The following is an 18249-nucleotide window of genomic DNA, read 5'->3' as shown; positions in this document are numbered from 1 at the left end:
CCAACACCTTACCATGCTACATTGTCTTTAGCTCCAGTTCTCAGAACCACTGCAAAAAAACAGAAGAACATGTCACTGAAATAGTGTCGTTTCTGTGAGGTTTTAAACGACTTAATATGTAAAGAGAGTCAGGTATAAACGTATTAAAAGTCAAAAAGTTACAGGCGTGAAAATTAAGCTAACATGCACATTGGGAATTATTGAGAAAACACATAGAACATCAAAGAACATATTAAAGTTATTTGAAACATGATTGAGTCTTGACAAAACAGAGTCCAAAAGTAGAGACACGCAAAGACTGTGTAGGATGAAATGAAATGAAGGTAAATTCCTGATAGGTGCATGACAAAGACCTACAAGTAGAAATGGAAAGAAGGCAAATAAAAGTTTTATAGAGTAATGGTTCACCCAGACTCACTAGAAAATGTACCTCTACCAACAATTTTGGAAAAACTCCAAAAGCGTGGCTGAAATGAACATTAGATGACGTAAAACAATTCAATTCAATTCAATTCACCTTTATTTGTATAGCGCTTTTACAATGTAGATTGTGTCAAAGCAGCTTCACATAAAAGGTCATAGTAAATTGGAACAGTGTAGTTCAGTTTTCAGAGTTTAAGTTCAGTTCAGTTCAGTTTAGCTCAGTTCAGTGTGGTTTAATAATCACTACTGAGAGTCCAAACACTGAAGAGCAAAAACAGCAACAACCTTTACTCATTTTCAAACAAATTAAACTCTCAAACTATGAGCATCACTTGTAAATGAAAACAGCTTAACATTTGAGCTGCTTTTCTGTCACCTTATATACACAGTTGTTTTACAACAGTAAACCTGCTCTAAAGCTCGTCTCATAGAGTGTTGAATGTTTGAAGTTAAAAGTTTCCAGTTCTGTGAAACTCAGTTCAACAAAAGAGCTTGAAGCTGTGTAAAAAAAAGTGACTTGGATGCTTTAGTAAATTCATTTAGCATATTTCTTGTCACTATTGGTTGGATAAGCTCAAAATATACTGTAGTACCATTTGAATTTGAGGCTCTGAATACAGTGTGTGTGTTGGGGGTTGCCAGGTCCAAGACAATTTTTCAGCCCAATGAGGACTCAAAATGAACATAAAATAGCCGCCCATCCCCTCAGTTTTCACACACCAAACAACACTTCTAAAGACCTTTCACGGATGTGGCCATTCCAGTCATTTGAGACGTTAAGTCAAGTTATTTATTTGATTTTCTTTATATCTTGCCAGATCACAACAGAAATCATTTAAGGATCCTTCCTACAAAACAAGTCTTTTTTTTCTTCTATTAAACAAAGAAAATGCCTGAATGTTACAATGGCAGAATGTTATTTCTGGCTGCTCTCTGTATATTGTGTGCTGTAAATTTCAATACCGATGCGCACTCACACACAAGCAGAGAGACAGTCCGCTATTTCTGTTGAAGTAAATATGTAAAAAAAAAGGGTCCAAAAAACAGTAATATCTGATCATTGTCCATCTAGCTGTTAGGGCTACTACAGTACATTGTACTTGCATTACCAAGGCCACCACTGATGCATTTGTAGTTCAATCCATAGACTTCCATTATCAGCACCACAGTGGAAAATGTTGCAACACAGGCTTATTCTGAAAACGTAGCCCTACAGACGTTTCTGGAGACTGCAAATTACGTAGCCAGAGCTACGTATGGCAGCATTGATTTTTTTTAAATGAACGCTACGGGGTGGTGTGATGCCGTTCCTTTTTGCGCTTACCAGCTGAACGCTTACCTCCGTATGGACGGCATTCTGACTACAACCAGTTTGTCCCATTAGCGCGCCATGTTTGTCGGCGGACTTGAGACACGTAGAGGAGTTGACCTTGATGGTGGGTTTCGAGTCCAGTTTAGAGCGGTTTCAGAAAGCAGGTAAAACAAAAACAGAATCCAAAAAATAAAATAAACAAGTAAATAGCAGGGTGAGAATGTGGTCAAATCTGAAAACGTGGTAAAGAAAAAATCAGACAAGGACTTTTATTTTTTGGATTGCTTTTGAAACGTGTTGGTTGTGTTTAGAGAGGTAGGTGGGCGGGTCAATCGATAAAATTGGTTGGGTTTAGGGAAGGGCAAGGGTGGATCAGTAGATCGTTCGCTTAGTCAGTCAAAAACTCTGTCAAAACTCTGCGAGGGAAAATTTGAGATCTCAAAAGAGATCTCAAAAGCATACACAGCAGCCTCTTGTGCCGCCAGGACGTATTTCGCAGTCTCCAGAAACGTCTGTAGAGGTATGTTTTCAGAATGAGCCTGGGTTGCTAAGAACATGTATTCGTGCTGACTGGACCAGATCAGCAGAAAGGAATGGAACGGAACAGAACTTTTAAGCGAACAAAACAATTCTTTCCGATATTGGAAAATCAGTAAAAAATTAGCCATGATGTGGCTAGCCATAACACTTTTCTGCAATCACATTTGTCCATTCTGAAAATATTGAACACTCAATTTTGGACCACTCACTGGACATTTCAAATTGAAGAAATTTGCAAGCAGCAACGAAATAGCATTTTTGCAAAAAGCTTGCCACAGGCACATTTTTTGTGTATTTTGTGAGCCAAGGTTGGTGATGGTGGAGGGTAATGGACAGGAATCAAGTAGAGATGTCAGTTGAGAAACATTAGAAGAGCAGGAAGTTTTGAACAAGAGGTGCACCAATGTGAATGAATGGTACATTAGAGAAGATGGACATCATTTTCTGGACAGAAAAAGGAACAGATGACCTGTAGTAGAGTTTTGTACCTGAGGGACGCGGGTACAGTTCATACCCAGTGTGAAAGTGTATGAATTTGTGTCACCAGTCAGGTTGTCTCGGGGGGGCTGAAGCCCGAGGATACCACCTCATTGTGTCATAAGATGGATAGCTGAAAAAAAATCCAGGTTCATTTAAGGTGAGCCTTTTTATTTCTGAATGTTTAGAATGGCAGTTAATGGGCAAATAGGAAAACAAAACAACAACGATGGAGTCTGAAGTTTCCACTCAAAAAAAAAAAAGAGTCATGCAGAACACACAGTATCTGGGCAGTGAAGCATGCTGGACAATAAACATGCTATTATTCACTATTTGTGTGCACTTCAAAAAACCTTAAGATTTCATGACGAAACAGATTTTTTGGCATTCATGTTGATAGCCTACTGCTAAAAACTAAATACACATTTATGCTCTTTTAAACTGATTAAATAAAGAAATGACAAACACGCAAGCAAGCAACCAAGTAAATAACGTAAAATAAAACAAACATTTCTAAATGCTAAAGTGCAACAGAATATTACATTGTGCTGTATCAAAGACACAGCTCTTAGTTTTTACGACATTAAAAGTTGTAAATAACAATCTTCTAATAGCAATTTTTGTCCAAGGTCATCTGTTGATAATTAAAATATATAATAATAATATATAATATAAAATAATAAAATATACACTCACCGGCCACTTTATTAGGTATACTTCAACTCCAACAACTCCAACTTCTCGTTAAAGGAAGTTTTTAATCAGCCAATCACATGGCAGCAACTAAATGCATTTAGACATGTAGGCATGGTCAAGACGATCTGCTGCAGTTCAAACCGAGCATCAGAATGGGGGAAGAAAGGTGATTTAAGTGACTTTGAACGTGGCATGGTTGTTGGTGCCAGACGGGCTAGTCTGAGTATTTCAGAAACTGCTGATCTACTGGGATTTTTACACACAACCATCTCTAGCGGCAGTTCTGTGGGTGCAAATGTCTTGTTGATGCCAGAGGTCAGAGGAGAATGGCCAGACCAGTTTGAGCTGATAGAAAGGCAACAGTAACTCAAATAACCACTCATTACAACCGAGGTATGCAGAAGAGCATCTCTGAATGCACAACACATCGAAACTTGAGGCAGATGGGCTACAGCAGCAGAAGACCACATCAAGTGCCACTCCTCTCAGCTAAGAACAGGAAACTGAGGCCACAATTTGCCTCATCCTCAATAGAAGATTGGAAAAACGTTGCCTGGTCTGATGAGTCTCAATTTCTACTGAGACATTCAGAGGGTAGGGTCAGACTTTGGCGTCAACAACATGAAAGCATGGATTCATCCTGCATCCTGCCTTGTATCAATTGTTCAGGCTGCTGGTGGTGGCGTATTGGTGTGAGGTATATTGTGTTGGCACACTTTGTGCCCATTAGTATCTATTCAGTATTGTTGCTGACCAAGTCCAACTCTTTATGACCACCATGTACCCATCTTCTGATGGCTACTTCCAATAGGATAACACGCCATGTCATAAAGCGTGAATCATCTCAGACTGATTTCTTGAACATGACAATGAGTTAACTGTACTCAAATGGCCTTCACAGTCACCACACCTATGGGATGTGGTGAAACAGGAGATTCGCATCATGGATGTGCAGCTGACAAATCTGCAGCAACTGCGTGATGCTATCATCTCAATATGGACCAAAATCTCTGAGGAATATTTACAGTATCTTGATGAATCTATGTCATGAAGGATTAAGGCAGTTCTGAAGTGGGTCCAACCCAGTACTAGTGAGGTGTACCTAATAAAGTGGCCGGTAAGTGTAGAATGGATTTTGATGCTATAAAATATATATATAAAAATAACAGAAAATCAGTAAATATATACTATAAATATCATTTATTCATTGCAAGTATATAATCAATTGCTATATGTTATTTATACAGTCTAGCCCGACATGATTCATCTGGGATATGAATCATTTTGAGCTTGACTGTAATACCCACAGTCAGGGTCCATGCATACTGTACATATAAATACAACAATGCACATAATTGTCTTCTATACACATTGAGCTAAAACAGTGATTTCAGCATGCAGAGATGAAATGGCAGAATGAACTCTACCTGCTCATCATGGGGTTGTTTATGCCATATAAAGGCTCATTATGACAACCACTGACAACAACATCCATACTACTGTGAATAAAACAATGAACAAACACGTGAAATGAGCATGAGATGTATGAACAAAAGGAGCAGTTCAAAGATCAATATGGTTTCAATAAATATGCAAAGAATTCAAAGTCGCATGGAAAAGATGGCAAGTAAACCACAACTGAAAAGATGAAGATCAAACAATGAGAAAAACAGAGAAGTGGTTGATGAACATGAAGAGATGAAGATTGTGGAAAGCAAGAATGGAATTCGAAGATATAAGAAACATTAGATGTCTCTTAAAAGAAGAAAACAAGCCTGTTTCAAAAAACTTTTTTGAATGCTGGTAAAAGATTTTCCATTCAGTTGCAGCCTACATTCTAGGAGCCATCCATTACATAGTCATCATGAAAGTTATTGAGTAACATCTGACAGAAGGACACAAACTGAGCAGGCCTGTGTGTGTCTGTGTTCACTCACTCATCAAAGACGTCCTCAGTGTCCATCCTGCGGTAGAATTTGGCGAGTTTTATTGACATGATGATGCTAGGAATGAGGAGCACACAACATCCTCCCAGCCCAAACCAGAATGTGTTCTGAAACACACAAGCACACACATATGAACTTAAGAACACAAAAGCATACATAAACCCATAAACAATGCATCTAAATAGGTTTTTAAACGCCCATTTGCAGATTTACACCGTTTTTACAATGATTTCAATTAAGACATGAACAATATACCTGACCATAACATTTTACTATTTGGTTGTTGTCAGCTAAATTGTTTTAAAAGAATTAAAACTTTTTTTCATCAAGTATATACTAATTAAAATGATGGTAATTCTAAAAATATTTTAATAGATTTTTACTTTAAGCCAATGCTGTTGATTTGAACTTTTAATTTATTCAATAGTGATGAATAATTATATTATATTTTCCACAAAAACAGCAGCACATTTTTTCATCACTGACAATAAGTACATTTTTGCTGAGTTTTGTCCAAATCATCTTAACCACAGTATTAATCGAAAAAGTATATTTCAGAACATCACAGATTTGACTGTATTAGTGATTTTTATTTTAAAGAGATAGTTCACCTAAAAATGAAAATAACTTGATCATTTATTATGTGATTTTAAAACTTTTATGAGGAAATTGCAACATTTTTTCAAAATATCTTCTTTTGTGTTCAACAGAAGAAAGAAACTAAAATATGTTTTGAACACATGAAGAGTAAATAAAGGATGGCGAAAAGAATTTTTTACTATCCCTTTAAATGCAGTCTTGGTAAGACAACAAGGCTTCTGTAGTATTTATACTTTATATGGCATTGTTTGAAAATCAATGTTTAATAATAAATGATAATCTAACATTTATTTTGTTGTCTCGATATGATAAATCTCACATACTCAATGGCACATTGTCAAATGATTTCAATGTTCAGGATAATGTAGAGAGAGCTATTCTATACTGTATCATCAATAAATCAAGTTTTACTAGCCAGATTTATGTAATTTATAGTCTCAAATACCATTTGTAATCAAATTGTCATTAATTTCTTAACTGTTATTTTCTACCACTCTGTTTTTTGTGTTTATTTTGATATTGAGAGAAAGAAGCAGCATATTTACATATCAATGTAAAAAATAAAACAACTTAAAATTGCATCCCCCCATATATTTGTTTCCCCAATTTCTGTTTTACGGAGAGAAGACGTTTTCAACACATTTCTAAACATAATAGTTTTAATAACTCATTTCTAATAATGGATTTATTTTATGTTTGCCATGATGACAGTAAATAATATTTTACTAGATATATTTCAAGACACTTCTATACAGCTTATGTGACATTTAAAGACTTAACTAGGCTAATTGGGTTAACTAGGCAGGTTAGGGTGATACTATATAATGATGGTTTGTTCTGTAGACTATCAGAAAATATAGCTTAAAGGGGCCAATAATTTTGACCTTAAAATTGTTTTTAAAAAATTAAATACTGCTTTTATTCTAACCAAAATAAAACAAATAGGAAGAAAAAATATTATCAGACATACTGTGAAAATGTCCTTGCTCCATTAAACCTCATTTGGGAAATATTGTGTGTTTGCCTTTAAATTGTATACATCTACAAGCTCATGGTTCTTACACATGTTATATGTCATATTTGCTATATGTGATTCTAAACCACAAAATCACATTCCATATAGACATTTTATACATTTCCTACTGTAAAATATCAAAATTCAATTGTCATATATAAATATTTATTTATTAACTTATACATTTTTCAAGTCATGTATAAATCAGAATTTCCATTTTATTAAAACTTATGATATATATCATTTGTATATCTCTTATTTGATCTTATTTCATATAAGATCATATAAGATATATCACATAACATATACATCTTATATATTTTATTTCTTTATCTTACCACTGAATCAACAATGAAGCTGCAGGCTACAATCTCTACTGAGTCCACAATGTTGCTGATAGGTTTGCACTGGGCGACCTCCATTGCCAGCTGCAAATACAGAAGCATAAATCTATTTAGTATACACTTACATAAAAAAAACTGTGCTCTTTAGAAGAATGAAGCTGAACTTTATCTTATCCTGCCATGGCATACTTACTGAGTGTTTGACCCATTCCGTATATTGGGAAAAGTATCCAGTAATTTTCTTAATGAATTTATCCGACTCCTGTGATTTTAAAACAAAAATACGAAATAATTATATATAATACAGGGTTTCTGCAGGTTTAATCAAGTCAAATTTAAGACTTTTTAACACCCTTTTAAGACAATTATAAATGAAATTTTATACTTATACAGTGCTAAACACTAATGATTATTTCTAAAGGCCCGATTGGTTGCCACAAAAAAAAAAAAAAATTAAAATAATTATTTCTTAGCGACTTATTTTAAAGTGTCAAAACAAGAAAACTCTAGTTGTATACAGTTTTTTCAACATAATATTTCTTTCTGTTTTTAATAACAAGTTTAACATTGTTACAAGTATATTTATTACAGAAGAAATTTTGAAATAATGTATGATGTAAAGTGATATGTTGCTCTGTTATTATCATGAGGAACAGTGTAATTATTTTTAGTTTTCTTTCCCTGGTTAGGCAATTTATTTAAGAGAATTTGCTGTAAAAAGTCAAACAGCTATTGTAAATTGAATCTCTTTGCAGAAAAAAAAAATGAAATATATAAAAAGAAAATTTTATTGAGATTGGCATTGTTGATGGATGTTGGCCCGATTGGGGCTTTAGTTGGAGGAAAATTAAGACTGTTTTAAATGATTTAAGACCTATATATTATATATTTATCCATATTAAATATATTTATCCATAAACAGACCATTTAAAATTGAGCTACTATTTTTTTCGAATTCATCAGTGTTTTTGCCCAATTAAAAATGTGAGTGTTTAAAAATAAATCAACTAACTTAAGAAACAATAAGATTTGTTTTAAGAAAATAAGCTGTAGCTTATTATCCTTTTTAAAAACTGTGTGTACATTAAGCTTAAACCAATTTTTTTTCGTTAAATGAGACAAATAAAAAATCAATCTTCATTAATTTAGCTTTAATGACATTTACTGCAGATATTCTTTTTTTCTTGAAAAAAATCAAATAATAAATTTTTCATAAATAGATTTTTGTCTTTATTCCTGTGGATAAAGATTAGTAATAACTAAGTAATAACTACTTAAATAAATAATGAGCCAACATACCTGTTTGACCACATGTGAGGCATTGTTGGAGATGAGATATTCTGCTGCCTCGATGGCATTCAATACATTTGTCACTTTAACCTAAAGGTAGAACATAATTATAATACAAAGTCACCCAAATATATTAGACACAGAACTGTTGTGGCATTTATTACATTCAACTGAATAAATTGCATGAAGTATTTACTGGACTTACAGGCAGCTCTCTGGATGTTTTCTCCAGTTGCCTGATGCTTTGATTTAAATTGCTCTGAAAGAACAATACATACATTCTGTTTTTAAAAAAATGTATACCACATAAACCTCTTTCAATCTGTTCGACAGCTCTAATGTCTGAATTATTAAAAAGATTTTACTCTACTGAACCAGCTGATTTTGGTAATAAACAAACACCGATGCCAAATCACAGGACACACACAATGAGCCAAAATGTGGACACTTAAACACGCAAACACATTTAAAGGACATTTTTTAACACACATTTACTCAAACACATGCTTCAGAACTACATTCATATTCAGTTAGACACATCACATAATACCAACTGTTGGCTTACCCTAGCTTTCACAAATTTCTGGTTCCATTTGAAAAACAAATTATAAAGAATGAAACTTAGAATACAAATTCCTGTTTAAATAAAAAGATATCTGCTTGTGAATTAATAGGTTGTGTATAAATTTGGGCATTGGTAAAGACAGAGATGAGCTTGTTTCACTACATGATGGAATTTTTTTCAGAAACTAAAATTGCACACATTTTCCTGTGAGGGTTTGGGTAGGGTGACAGAAAATACAGTTTGTACATTATGTGCAATTGAGTATGAGTTTGTGTGCATTTTACCATAGCCTGTTCCATTGGCACCACTTGATCTTTGTGGATTTGTCTGATACTGCTGGCATGACCTTTCAGTGCATTCTCAAGAGCCCCACGTGGCTAAAAAAGACAGTGAGAAAAGCAGCTTTTTGACACTGATTTAACTTTTAGTTTAAATGTTTAAAGATTAAATGAAAAGTTCAGATGCAAACCCTCAAAGTGCCTTCTGAAATATGCTTCTAAAAATCTGTAGGTTCAGCAATTTCAATTTTATGGTAAAGAATACATTATTTTCATTTCCTTTAAAAGTGAAAATAATAAAAAATATATAGGAGGCTGAGAAAAATGACAGAACATTTTAGATAGAACTCTTCAAATGTTCTTAAGCAACCAATAAACAGCAATGTGCGCACATCTGAGATTCTTAAAGGCAGGTGCTCAATCAAAACAAACACAGTGGAAAAAGTAAAAAGAAAATCGTCACACTGCCACTTTAAAGAGGTTTAAATTTAGATTTTGATTTGAAATCTTGTTTGTAATTGTATGTATGTATCTCATTTTGTCATGTGTTTTCTGCTGTGGGGGGTTTTCCCCTTATTTACTGACTTGTTGGTTGATTTTTTGCAGATGTGATGCATAGAGCTTGACTATTTCTTGAGGTGTTTTGTTTTCTTGTTTAACCTGATGAAGACCATGTAGGTCGAAACGTTGTTTCAATAAAAACTTTTGAAAGCTAAAGTGGCAGTGTGCCGATTTTCTTTTAACTTTTTCCACTCTTCAAATGTTCTCCATTCCTGAGTCAAAAATAAGAGTTAATTATTGCTATTTTGTTGATCATAATAAAAAATTGTAATAATAAAACATAAAACATAATTAATAAAACATGTTGGTAAAACAGTATAATAACGACACGCTATGAATCATTTAATAAGCATTAGCAAATAGTTAATTTTTATCTGTTAAGCATTAACTACATTAACATGTTAGTAAGCAGTTTAGAACTGCAGATACAAATGCTCAATTCTTGACTTCTAAGCACAAATATAATGTGCTTAATGATTTTTCCATCATACTTTGTTAATGATTATTTTTTCATTACTAAATTCAATCGTGCATCATTTACAAACCAGTTATTGGAGAGAAGTTGCTGGTTTTGAAAGATCATTTATAATGCGCAAATAAATGATTAATAGAATATTCAAAATAACCTGTTTATCTTATTATTCAGGCATATATTAATAGTTAATTTGTATGTTAACAAATGCTTTATTATTGACTGTTTGTGCTTTTTAAATCCCTTATAAATAACAATTAAAGGCTCAGTTAAATTCTAAACAGGAAATAAGAACATAAAGGACTTTATTCATTTCTATTCATTTGAAGATACACAAATGAAACTGTATCAAATGAAATATTATTCTTTGCAGTCTTAACTAAAATAAAATTATGGTGCAATTTAAGCATCGCTAAATAACATTGAAATGTTGTATCATAATATATTGTGAAATTATTATATTGTTGATGTTTTATTCAATTGTATGTTGTTTTTTGACACTCCTGTTATTCAACAATGCTTAAACTTTACAGTAATTTTACTTTTTAGATAAGATTGCAAAGATGTATTGTTCATTTGATATTGAGCCTTTAATTGTAATTTATTAGGGATTTATAAAGCATAAATAGTTCTCACTTTTGGTCACTAAACTGGATAAAGTTGAGTTAATAAAGTATTTATTAACATACAAATTAACTGTTAGTATATGCCTGAATAATAAGATATAAATGTTGATAATGTTGAGTAATTTAATAAACATTTACTGACTCATTCTAAATGATTTTGAAATCCCTAACTATTCCTAAATACAAATGATTTGTAAAAAATGCAATCCTTAATTTAGTCATGAAAAATTAATCAGTAACAAAGTATGAGAATACAATCATTAAGCACATTAAATATGTGCTTACAAGTCAAGAATTATGCATCTAGAGCTATAAACTTCTTACTAAGGTTTATTAATGTAGAGTTAATGCTTAACATATAATGAATTAACTATTTGCTAATGCCTAATAAATGTTTCATAGTGTGTAGTTATTATAAATGTTACCAAAATGTCATTTAAAAATACAGAGATTATTTCTGGTCTTTATTTTGGGATGAACATTGGATATTTCTCTATTTTAAAACTGAACAGCTAGGTCTGGGTCAAATATAAAACAACCTACCACTATAAAAGCTATGTCTTGCAATAATCCAGTTAGAGTTCTACTCGTTTATTACCTACAAACAATATTAGCTATTAACAAACAGGCTCACATCTCAGTTGACGTTTTCTGCCCAAGTGCTGTAAAAGGTCCACAGTCAAATTCCCATAAGCACATGCACACACTGCAGTGTGTTTTCCCTCATGAATGAGTGCTTGTGTTCCTCTACACTGGAGGCCAGATCTCCAAAAAAACATTTCTAAATGTTCCATAGACTGACCTCTTGGTGTTTGCTGACGTGACTCACTATGATACATCCAGTAAATGATATCTAACCTACTGAACTGCTAATATTTGCATGTTTTATAAAATAACACTGGAATTTTTACCAATTGAAAGTATTTGACTCACCAGGTTATCTGCTTGAGCGTCAAGTTCGTTTGCGTAGGACAAAAGATCCACAACTGTCACTCCCTTATTCACCTGTCAATCAAACAATTATTTTTGTAATTAAGTGTCATGTGTTGTTGTACCAGCTGTAAGTGTCTGTGAGAGCTTGTGGTTTACCTCTGTTAAATAAGCCTGGTAGTCAATGTCTCCAATGCCTGTGTTGGCAAAGTCGATGAGGTTGTCTTTACCCTCCTGTTCCAGAAGAAGCATTCCTTGCAGATCCACATTCACATTATTAAATATATTGCCAATTTCAGGGTTGAACTGGTGAAAAATCACAAACACCAGGTTAAAGTACTGACGTCATGATCACTTTGTGGATATACACAAAAATATAGTTGTTTACGCACCACTGTGGCATTGAGGAACTTGTTGAAGTTGAATTTGGTCTCCAGTTGTAGAGCTGAATATAAACCATTATTCTCGTAACAATCTCTATGAACACAAGAGAGCGGAAAATTTAAATAAAAAAGTACGAAAATCAACAGAGGAAATCACAAAAGAAAAAAACTTGTGTAAAAATATATACTTTATTACAATAATATCAAAATGATTTATTCTGAATGAATTATTACCAGTGGGGACTCAATTAAGGTCCCCATATTGACAAAAATCCTCATGGGTCGGAGTGCATTTAGGTTCCCAAGTCCCCAACAAGATATAAAAACTTGTACACACACTTACCTGTACATACTGCCAACAGTCAGATCGATGTTGGGATCTTGAAACAGCATGCCAGGAAGGAAGTTTTTTTTTGCCGGATGGACCATGTATGGTGTATCAATAATCTGCAGAGCATAAACATTTTTAAACAGTGTTTCAGTGTATTTCAGATTAGTTTTCTGTATTTGGGGTCCAGCAAAGAACAACTATGAACTTTAATATTAATTAAATACTGTAAGAACACTTTAAAATGTGATCTGGGTGGATTTTTGGCATTGTTAGATATAGAGAATAATGGATAGGACACTTTTTAATTATGTACATATTTATGTACACTTCTTGTCAAAAGTTTGGGGTCAGCAGAAATGTGTAAATGTTTTAAAATAAGCTTCTCCTGCTCACCAAGGCTGCATTTATTTAATCAAAAATACAGTAAAAATTGTAAAATTGTGAAATATTATTGCACTATAAAATAACTGTTCAAAAGTAGCTTATCATTTAATTTAATAGTTTATTTCTGTAATTTTAATGATGAATTTTCAGCTTCATTACTCTAGTCTTTAGTCACGTGATCCTTCAGAAATCACTCTAATATTAATAATAATAACAATAATAATGATAAGGATAATGATGATAATAATAATAATAATAATAATAATAATAATAATAATAATAATGATGATGATAATAATAATAATAATAATAATAATAATAATAATAATGATAATAATAATAAAATAATAATAATAATAATAATAATAATAATAATAATAATAATAATAATAATAATAATGATAATAATAATAATAAAATAATAATAATAATAATAATAATAATTATTATTATTATTGTTGTTGTTATTGTTATTATTATTATTATTATTATTATTATTATTAATGGTAATAGTAATAAAAGCAATAATGACTGGAGTAATAATTTCATTTAAAACTACATACAATAAGAAATAAATAAATATTTAACAATTTAACTTTTTTTTTACATTAAATAAATGCCGCCTTGATGAACAGAATAACTTTGTTTAAATTATTAAATACATTTAATAATGAAAAAAACTCACCCCAAACTTTTGACCGGTTGTGTATATCTTTTCATTCTAGTTCATTTGTTATCTATATAGGACTAAAATTCCCCAATGTGTCTCCACGAGATCAATTTGTTTAGATAGTACTATCCTTCTAGGGGACATTTTGTCTCTACATTGTAGGGAACACTTCAACCCTCACAGACACACACACTTACCCTCCTTGTTAAACCACAGTTTAACAACATAAATACAGGAGCTCCAGTGTTATGTGTGTTATGTAAGATTATACAGGTCTGTTTCTCTTCTCCTTCCAAAAACTACACAACTGTGTGTATATTTATATATATATATATATATATATATATATATATATATATATATATATATATATATATATATATATATATATATATATATATATATATATATATATATATATATATATATATACAGTTGAAGTCAGAATTATTAGCCCCCCATTAATTTTTCTTTTCTTTTTTAAACATTTTACAAAATTTAAACATTTTAAGGTCAAAATTATTAACCCCTTTAAGCTATATATTTTTTTTGATAGTCTACAGAACAAACCATCATTATACAATAACTTGCCTAATTACCCTAACCTGTCTAGTTAACCTAATTAACCTGCCTAGTTAAGCCTTTGGATAAGCTGTATAGAAGTGTCTTTAAAAAATATTTAGTAAAATATTATTTATTGTCATCATAGGAAAAGATCAAATAAATCAGTTATTAAAGATGAGTTATTAAAACTATTATGTTTAGAAATGTGTTGAAAAAAATCTTCTCTCCATTAAACAGAAATTGGTGAAAAAAATAAACAGGGGAGCTAATAATTCAGGGGGGCTAATAATTCTGACTTCAACTGTATTTATTAATATTCAATTTAACTCCCGTGTCATCCTTTTTTTACTGATAAGTTAGTATTTGTTAATAAACGGAAAATCAAACTGTCAAACTTTTTAAATGTTGTTATTTTTTGGTGTAGAGTAGTATGGCAGTACCTTAAAAATCTGTCTGTTAGCCAGTGGTTCACACACAAGCTTCTCTATGTTTCCACCAACAATAAATGTTGTGACCACAATTCCCATGAGCACCCAGGAGAAGATGAAGCTGAAGCCAACAGACCTGAGCACCACAAGAACAAAAAATGTTATAAAAAACTTAAACCTAAACTTTTGAATGTAATGGTACATGTAGTTTTGGTGACTCACGCCATCAGTAGGTTTCCTCCGGTGTTGGACAAACAGCCTCGTGTGGTTGGTGTGGAGTTTTTATCATAGCCACATGATCCACACAGCAGACCCAAAAAATTAAAAGCCAGAACCAGCACAACCAAACAGCAGATCAACACACACCCAATCCATCTGCAGGCACAAAGACAGAGATAAAGAGTCAAATTGTTTAAATAATTTAATAATTTCAAATAATTTAAACTGTACATTAGATTAGTCAGTACTAAAGCCAAATCTGGAGCTAGTTTAACAAAATAACTTATCATAACGGTCCAAAATTAGTACATTCAAATTTATAAAATATCAGATAAAAAATTAAAAGAGCAAAATTCAAGAGAAACAAAAAATGGCTGCATTTTTCCAATATTTCACATGAAATCTATTATCTTTGTATTTATTACGATGTTCTGTGACTAAAATATTATTTTAATAAATATATCCGTTAATAATTCAGTTTTGTTCAAATGCACCAAAATACAATCCCTTCAGAAATGGATAAAAATATTAATTTTCAAAATGGGGTGTTCTCAAGTATGCTGAGCACTGTAGGGTGGCCAGATGTAGGTTAAAAAATAAAAAAAAATTCTTGTGATGACTAGCAACTTAAAATAAACATGGGGGGAAGGGTTAATGCTGAGTATTAACCCAAATAGTTGACTCTACCAGAAAAGTGTGCAGAAACTCTAAAACCACTAAAGTTTTTACATGCGGTGAAACTAAACAGCTCTAGTTGAATTAGCATATAGCTTAAGCTTCTGTGTAGTTATTTGTTAATTCAACAAGGACTATTTAGTTTCACCATGTGTAAAACATTGAGTGGTTTAAGACAACAGGTTTTCCACAAAAGTCACTGTTTTGTTACAGAATGAATCAGATAAATTGATCCACTCATTAAGATATTTACTTCTATTGTAAATAAATCTGTGGTTTATAATGAATCATTTGAATGAATGATTAAGTAAATCCTTCACCAATATATATTGTTGTATTTATCACAACATCTCGATATGAAGCAAGTAGTATAATCCCCCTGCCCCATCAAAGTTATTATTTATTACATCATCCCCCTTATTTTTTTCCATTTTTATTTTCACAAAAACATGGTGAGAGCTGAATTTATCTGTAGTGTGTAGCTGGTGTTAGTTTCATATTGGTGAACTTTCCAGAAGTACCTGTAGAAGTCCAGCTGGTCGATCTGTGGATAGTATGCTTCAATATTCTTCTGGCTTTCTGTCAGGAACTTTGAGAAGTTTTGAAGTGCTGGCTCAACCGGGAACATCTTTGTGAAACCAATAATCTCTGCACCTGATTTATCCAGCAGCCCTTTCACTTCTTTAGGAGACAGATATAGAGCAATCGTCACCTTAGAATTAGAAGGTTCTATCTGACATTTTTGTCAAAATTGAGTTATTGACATTTTCTTATTAAATGACAACTTATTTACATTGTGGGATGTTTTTTTATAAGTTGTTTACATTTTAAGACTTTTTATATAAAAAAGAAATGTTACATACATACTGTTTGCTATATGGAATGCAAAAACTTTGAAGCGCAGTATCTCAAAATCATTCAGAATGCAGATAGAACCTTATAATTCCAAGGTGACGAAATGTGAAGCGTTTGTGAATATGGAGATTATAGGAACACTACCGCTTTTTTTTTTTAAATTAGCCAATTCTACAACTCTTCTAAAGTTAAACAGTTGAGTTTCATCAGTTTTTTAGCCATTACCAACTTTTAGCTTAGCTTAGCATAAATCATTAAATAGGATTAGACCATAAGCACGTCACTCAATAAATTCAAAATAGAGTTTTGATAATGATCAACATGGGTGTCGCTAGGCCACTTTTAGGGGGGGGGGTTTAGCCTATATTTCTATTCAGCCCTCCTAAAACTTTTACGGTTAACTCATGAACTAAATACTAAATTGTTACTAAATTATCACCTCAGTCCCCATTAAATTTTATATGAAAAATTTAGAAAGACTTCCTCCTCTGTTTTCAACTCGTTTTTGAGTGGAGTGAGAGAACAAGGTGTGTGTTTATCGATAGATTGTTATACCATCTGCATTTGCAGTTCTTTGCTACAGAAACAATTGCATCACTTGTACCCCAATGTCATGGAGGAGCAATCAGGTTTCATGGACGCTCCCCTCATCATTACAGCTGTTTCCTCCAGCAAAAATGCAACTCTTAATGAACATTTCACAGTTCATTTCTAAATTAACTATGCATTAACTATGCATATAAAACACAAAACACAAAACTATAACATTTTCATTTTAACTGCATATCAAAGTGACATTAGAGTAAAACATCATGTGTTGTACGGTATTAAAAAAATTCTTATTTCCTATTATGACTTATATTATGATCAAGAAATATATAAATTAGCCTGAACATTTTTATGTTTCTTTTTATACCATTTTGAATTAGAAGAGCGACAGTTTTATTTATTTAATACATGGAAAATATTAATTAAAAGAGTATAGGAAGTGATTTAAAATTATTACATAAAAATGTATTATTACTGTGGCAGCAGACTAAGCCAAAAGAGCGTTAAGCAGGAGCATTGATTTACACAGTTTTTATGTAGTTACCTAGCTGGAGACTTATTTTCCAATGCTGCAATATATAATTTTGCACCTGAGGCAGCAATGGTAAGCAAAGTCCCTTGATCATTATGCTGGAATGAGAGAATAGTTCCTATTAACTGAGAAAAAAGCAACTGTTCATTTTCATTCAGTCTTAGTTCATGATGTAATCACAGAAGAGTTAAACTTTAAATGGGGAAATTATCAAAATACGTATAACATTTTTGAGCAAGATGCTAATGGTCTAATTCAATTTAATGATTTATTCTAAGCTAAAGGCTAAAAGTGCTCCCGCCGGACCCAGAGATTGGCTTAATGGATTAAAAATGGTCAAAATCAACTGTTTAAGAGGAGTTGTAAAATGAACCTGCTTCCAAAAAAAAGTGTTCCTTTAAATTAAACTATATGCAAAGAAAAATTCTTTCTTTTGAAACGTCACTGAAAATTAACATTGAAGGAACATTAGTGGTGTTTGAGAGACACTTACTGGGTAGAGCTTCATTTTTAAAGACAAACAGGTTCCCGCATGCATATGAGAGTAATAGCAGAAAAATATCCAGCGGTTATTCTTTATGTTA

The 18249-nt window shown here is 32.2% G+C and overlaps 1 protein-coding gene across 1 annotated transcript in view; it reads right to left on the bottom strand.

Moving 5' to 3' along the window:
* prom1b (prominin 1 b) overlaps positions 1-18249 on the bottom strand; it is a 43237-nt gene that overhangs the window by 1152 nt on the left and 23836 nt on the right. Inside the window, exons 11-24 of the mRNA XM_056480681.1 lie at positions 16251-16410; positions 15058-15210; positions 14848-14971; positions 12802-12905; positions 12468-12552; positions 12235-12381; positions 12079-12150; positions 9493-9585; positions 8849-8902; positions 8653-8733; positions 7547-7615; positions 7348-7437; positions 5386-5501; positions 13-49 (exon numbers count right to left, since the gene is read on the bottom strand). Coding sequence (XP_056336656.1) covers positions 28-49; positions 5386-5501; positions 7348-7437; positions 7547-7615; positions 8653-8733; positions 8849-8902; positions 9493-9585; positions 12079-12150; positions 12235-12381; positions 12468-12552; positions 12802-12905; positions 14848-14971; positions 15058-15210; positions 16251-16410 — 1370 coding nt within the window. The 3' untranslated portion in view covers positions 13-27. The remainder of the gene's footprint in view (positions 1-12; positions 50-5385; positions 5502-7347; positions 7438-7546; positions 7616-8652; positions 8734-8848; positions 8903-9492; positions 9586-12078; positions 12151-12234; positions 12382-12467; positions 12553-12801; positions 12906-14847; positions 14972-15057; positions 15211-16250; positions 16411-18249) is intronic.

This window comes from Danio aesculapii, chromosome 1, assembly GCF_903798145.1.
Source record: "Danio aesculapii chromosome 1, fDanAes4.1, whole genome shotgun sequence".
NCBI classification, from domain to species: domain Eukaryota; kingdom Metazoa; phylum Chordata; class Actinopteri; order Cypriniformes; family Danionidae; genus Danio; species Danio aesculapii.
The sequence above is the reverse complement of the archived record's forward strand: the minus strand, read 5'-3'. Positions and strand labels throughout refer to the sequence as shown.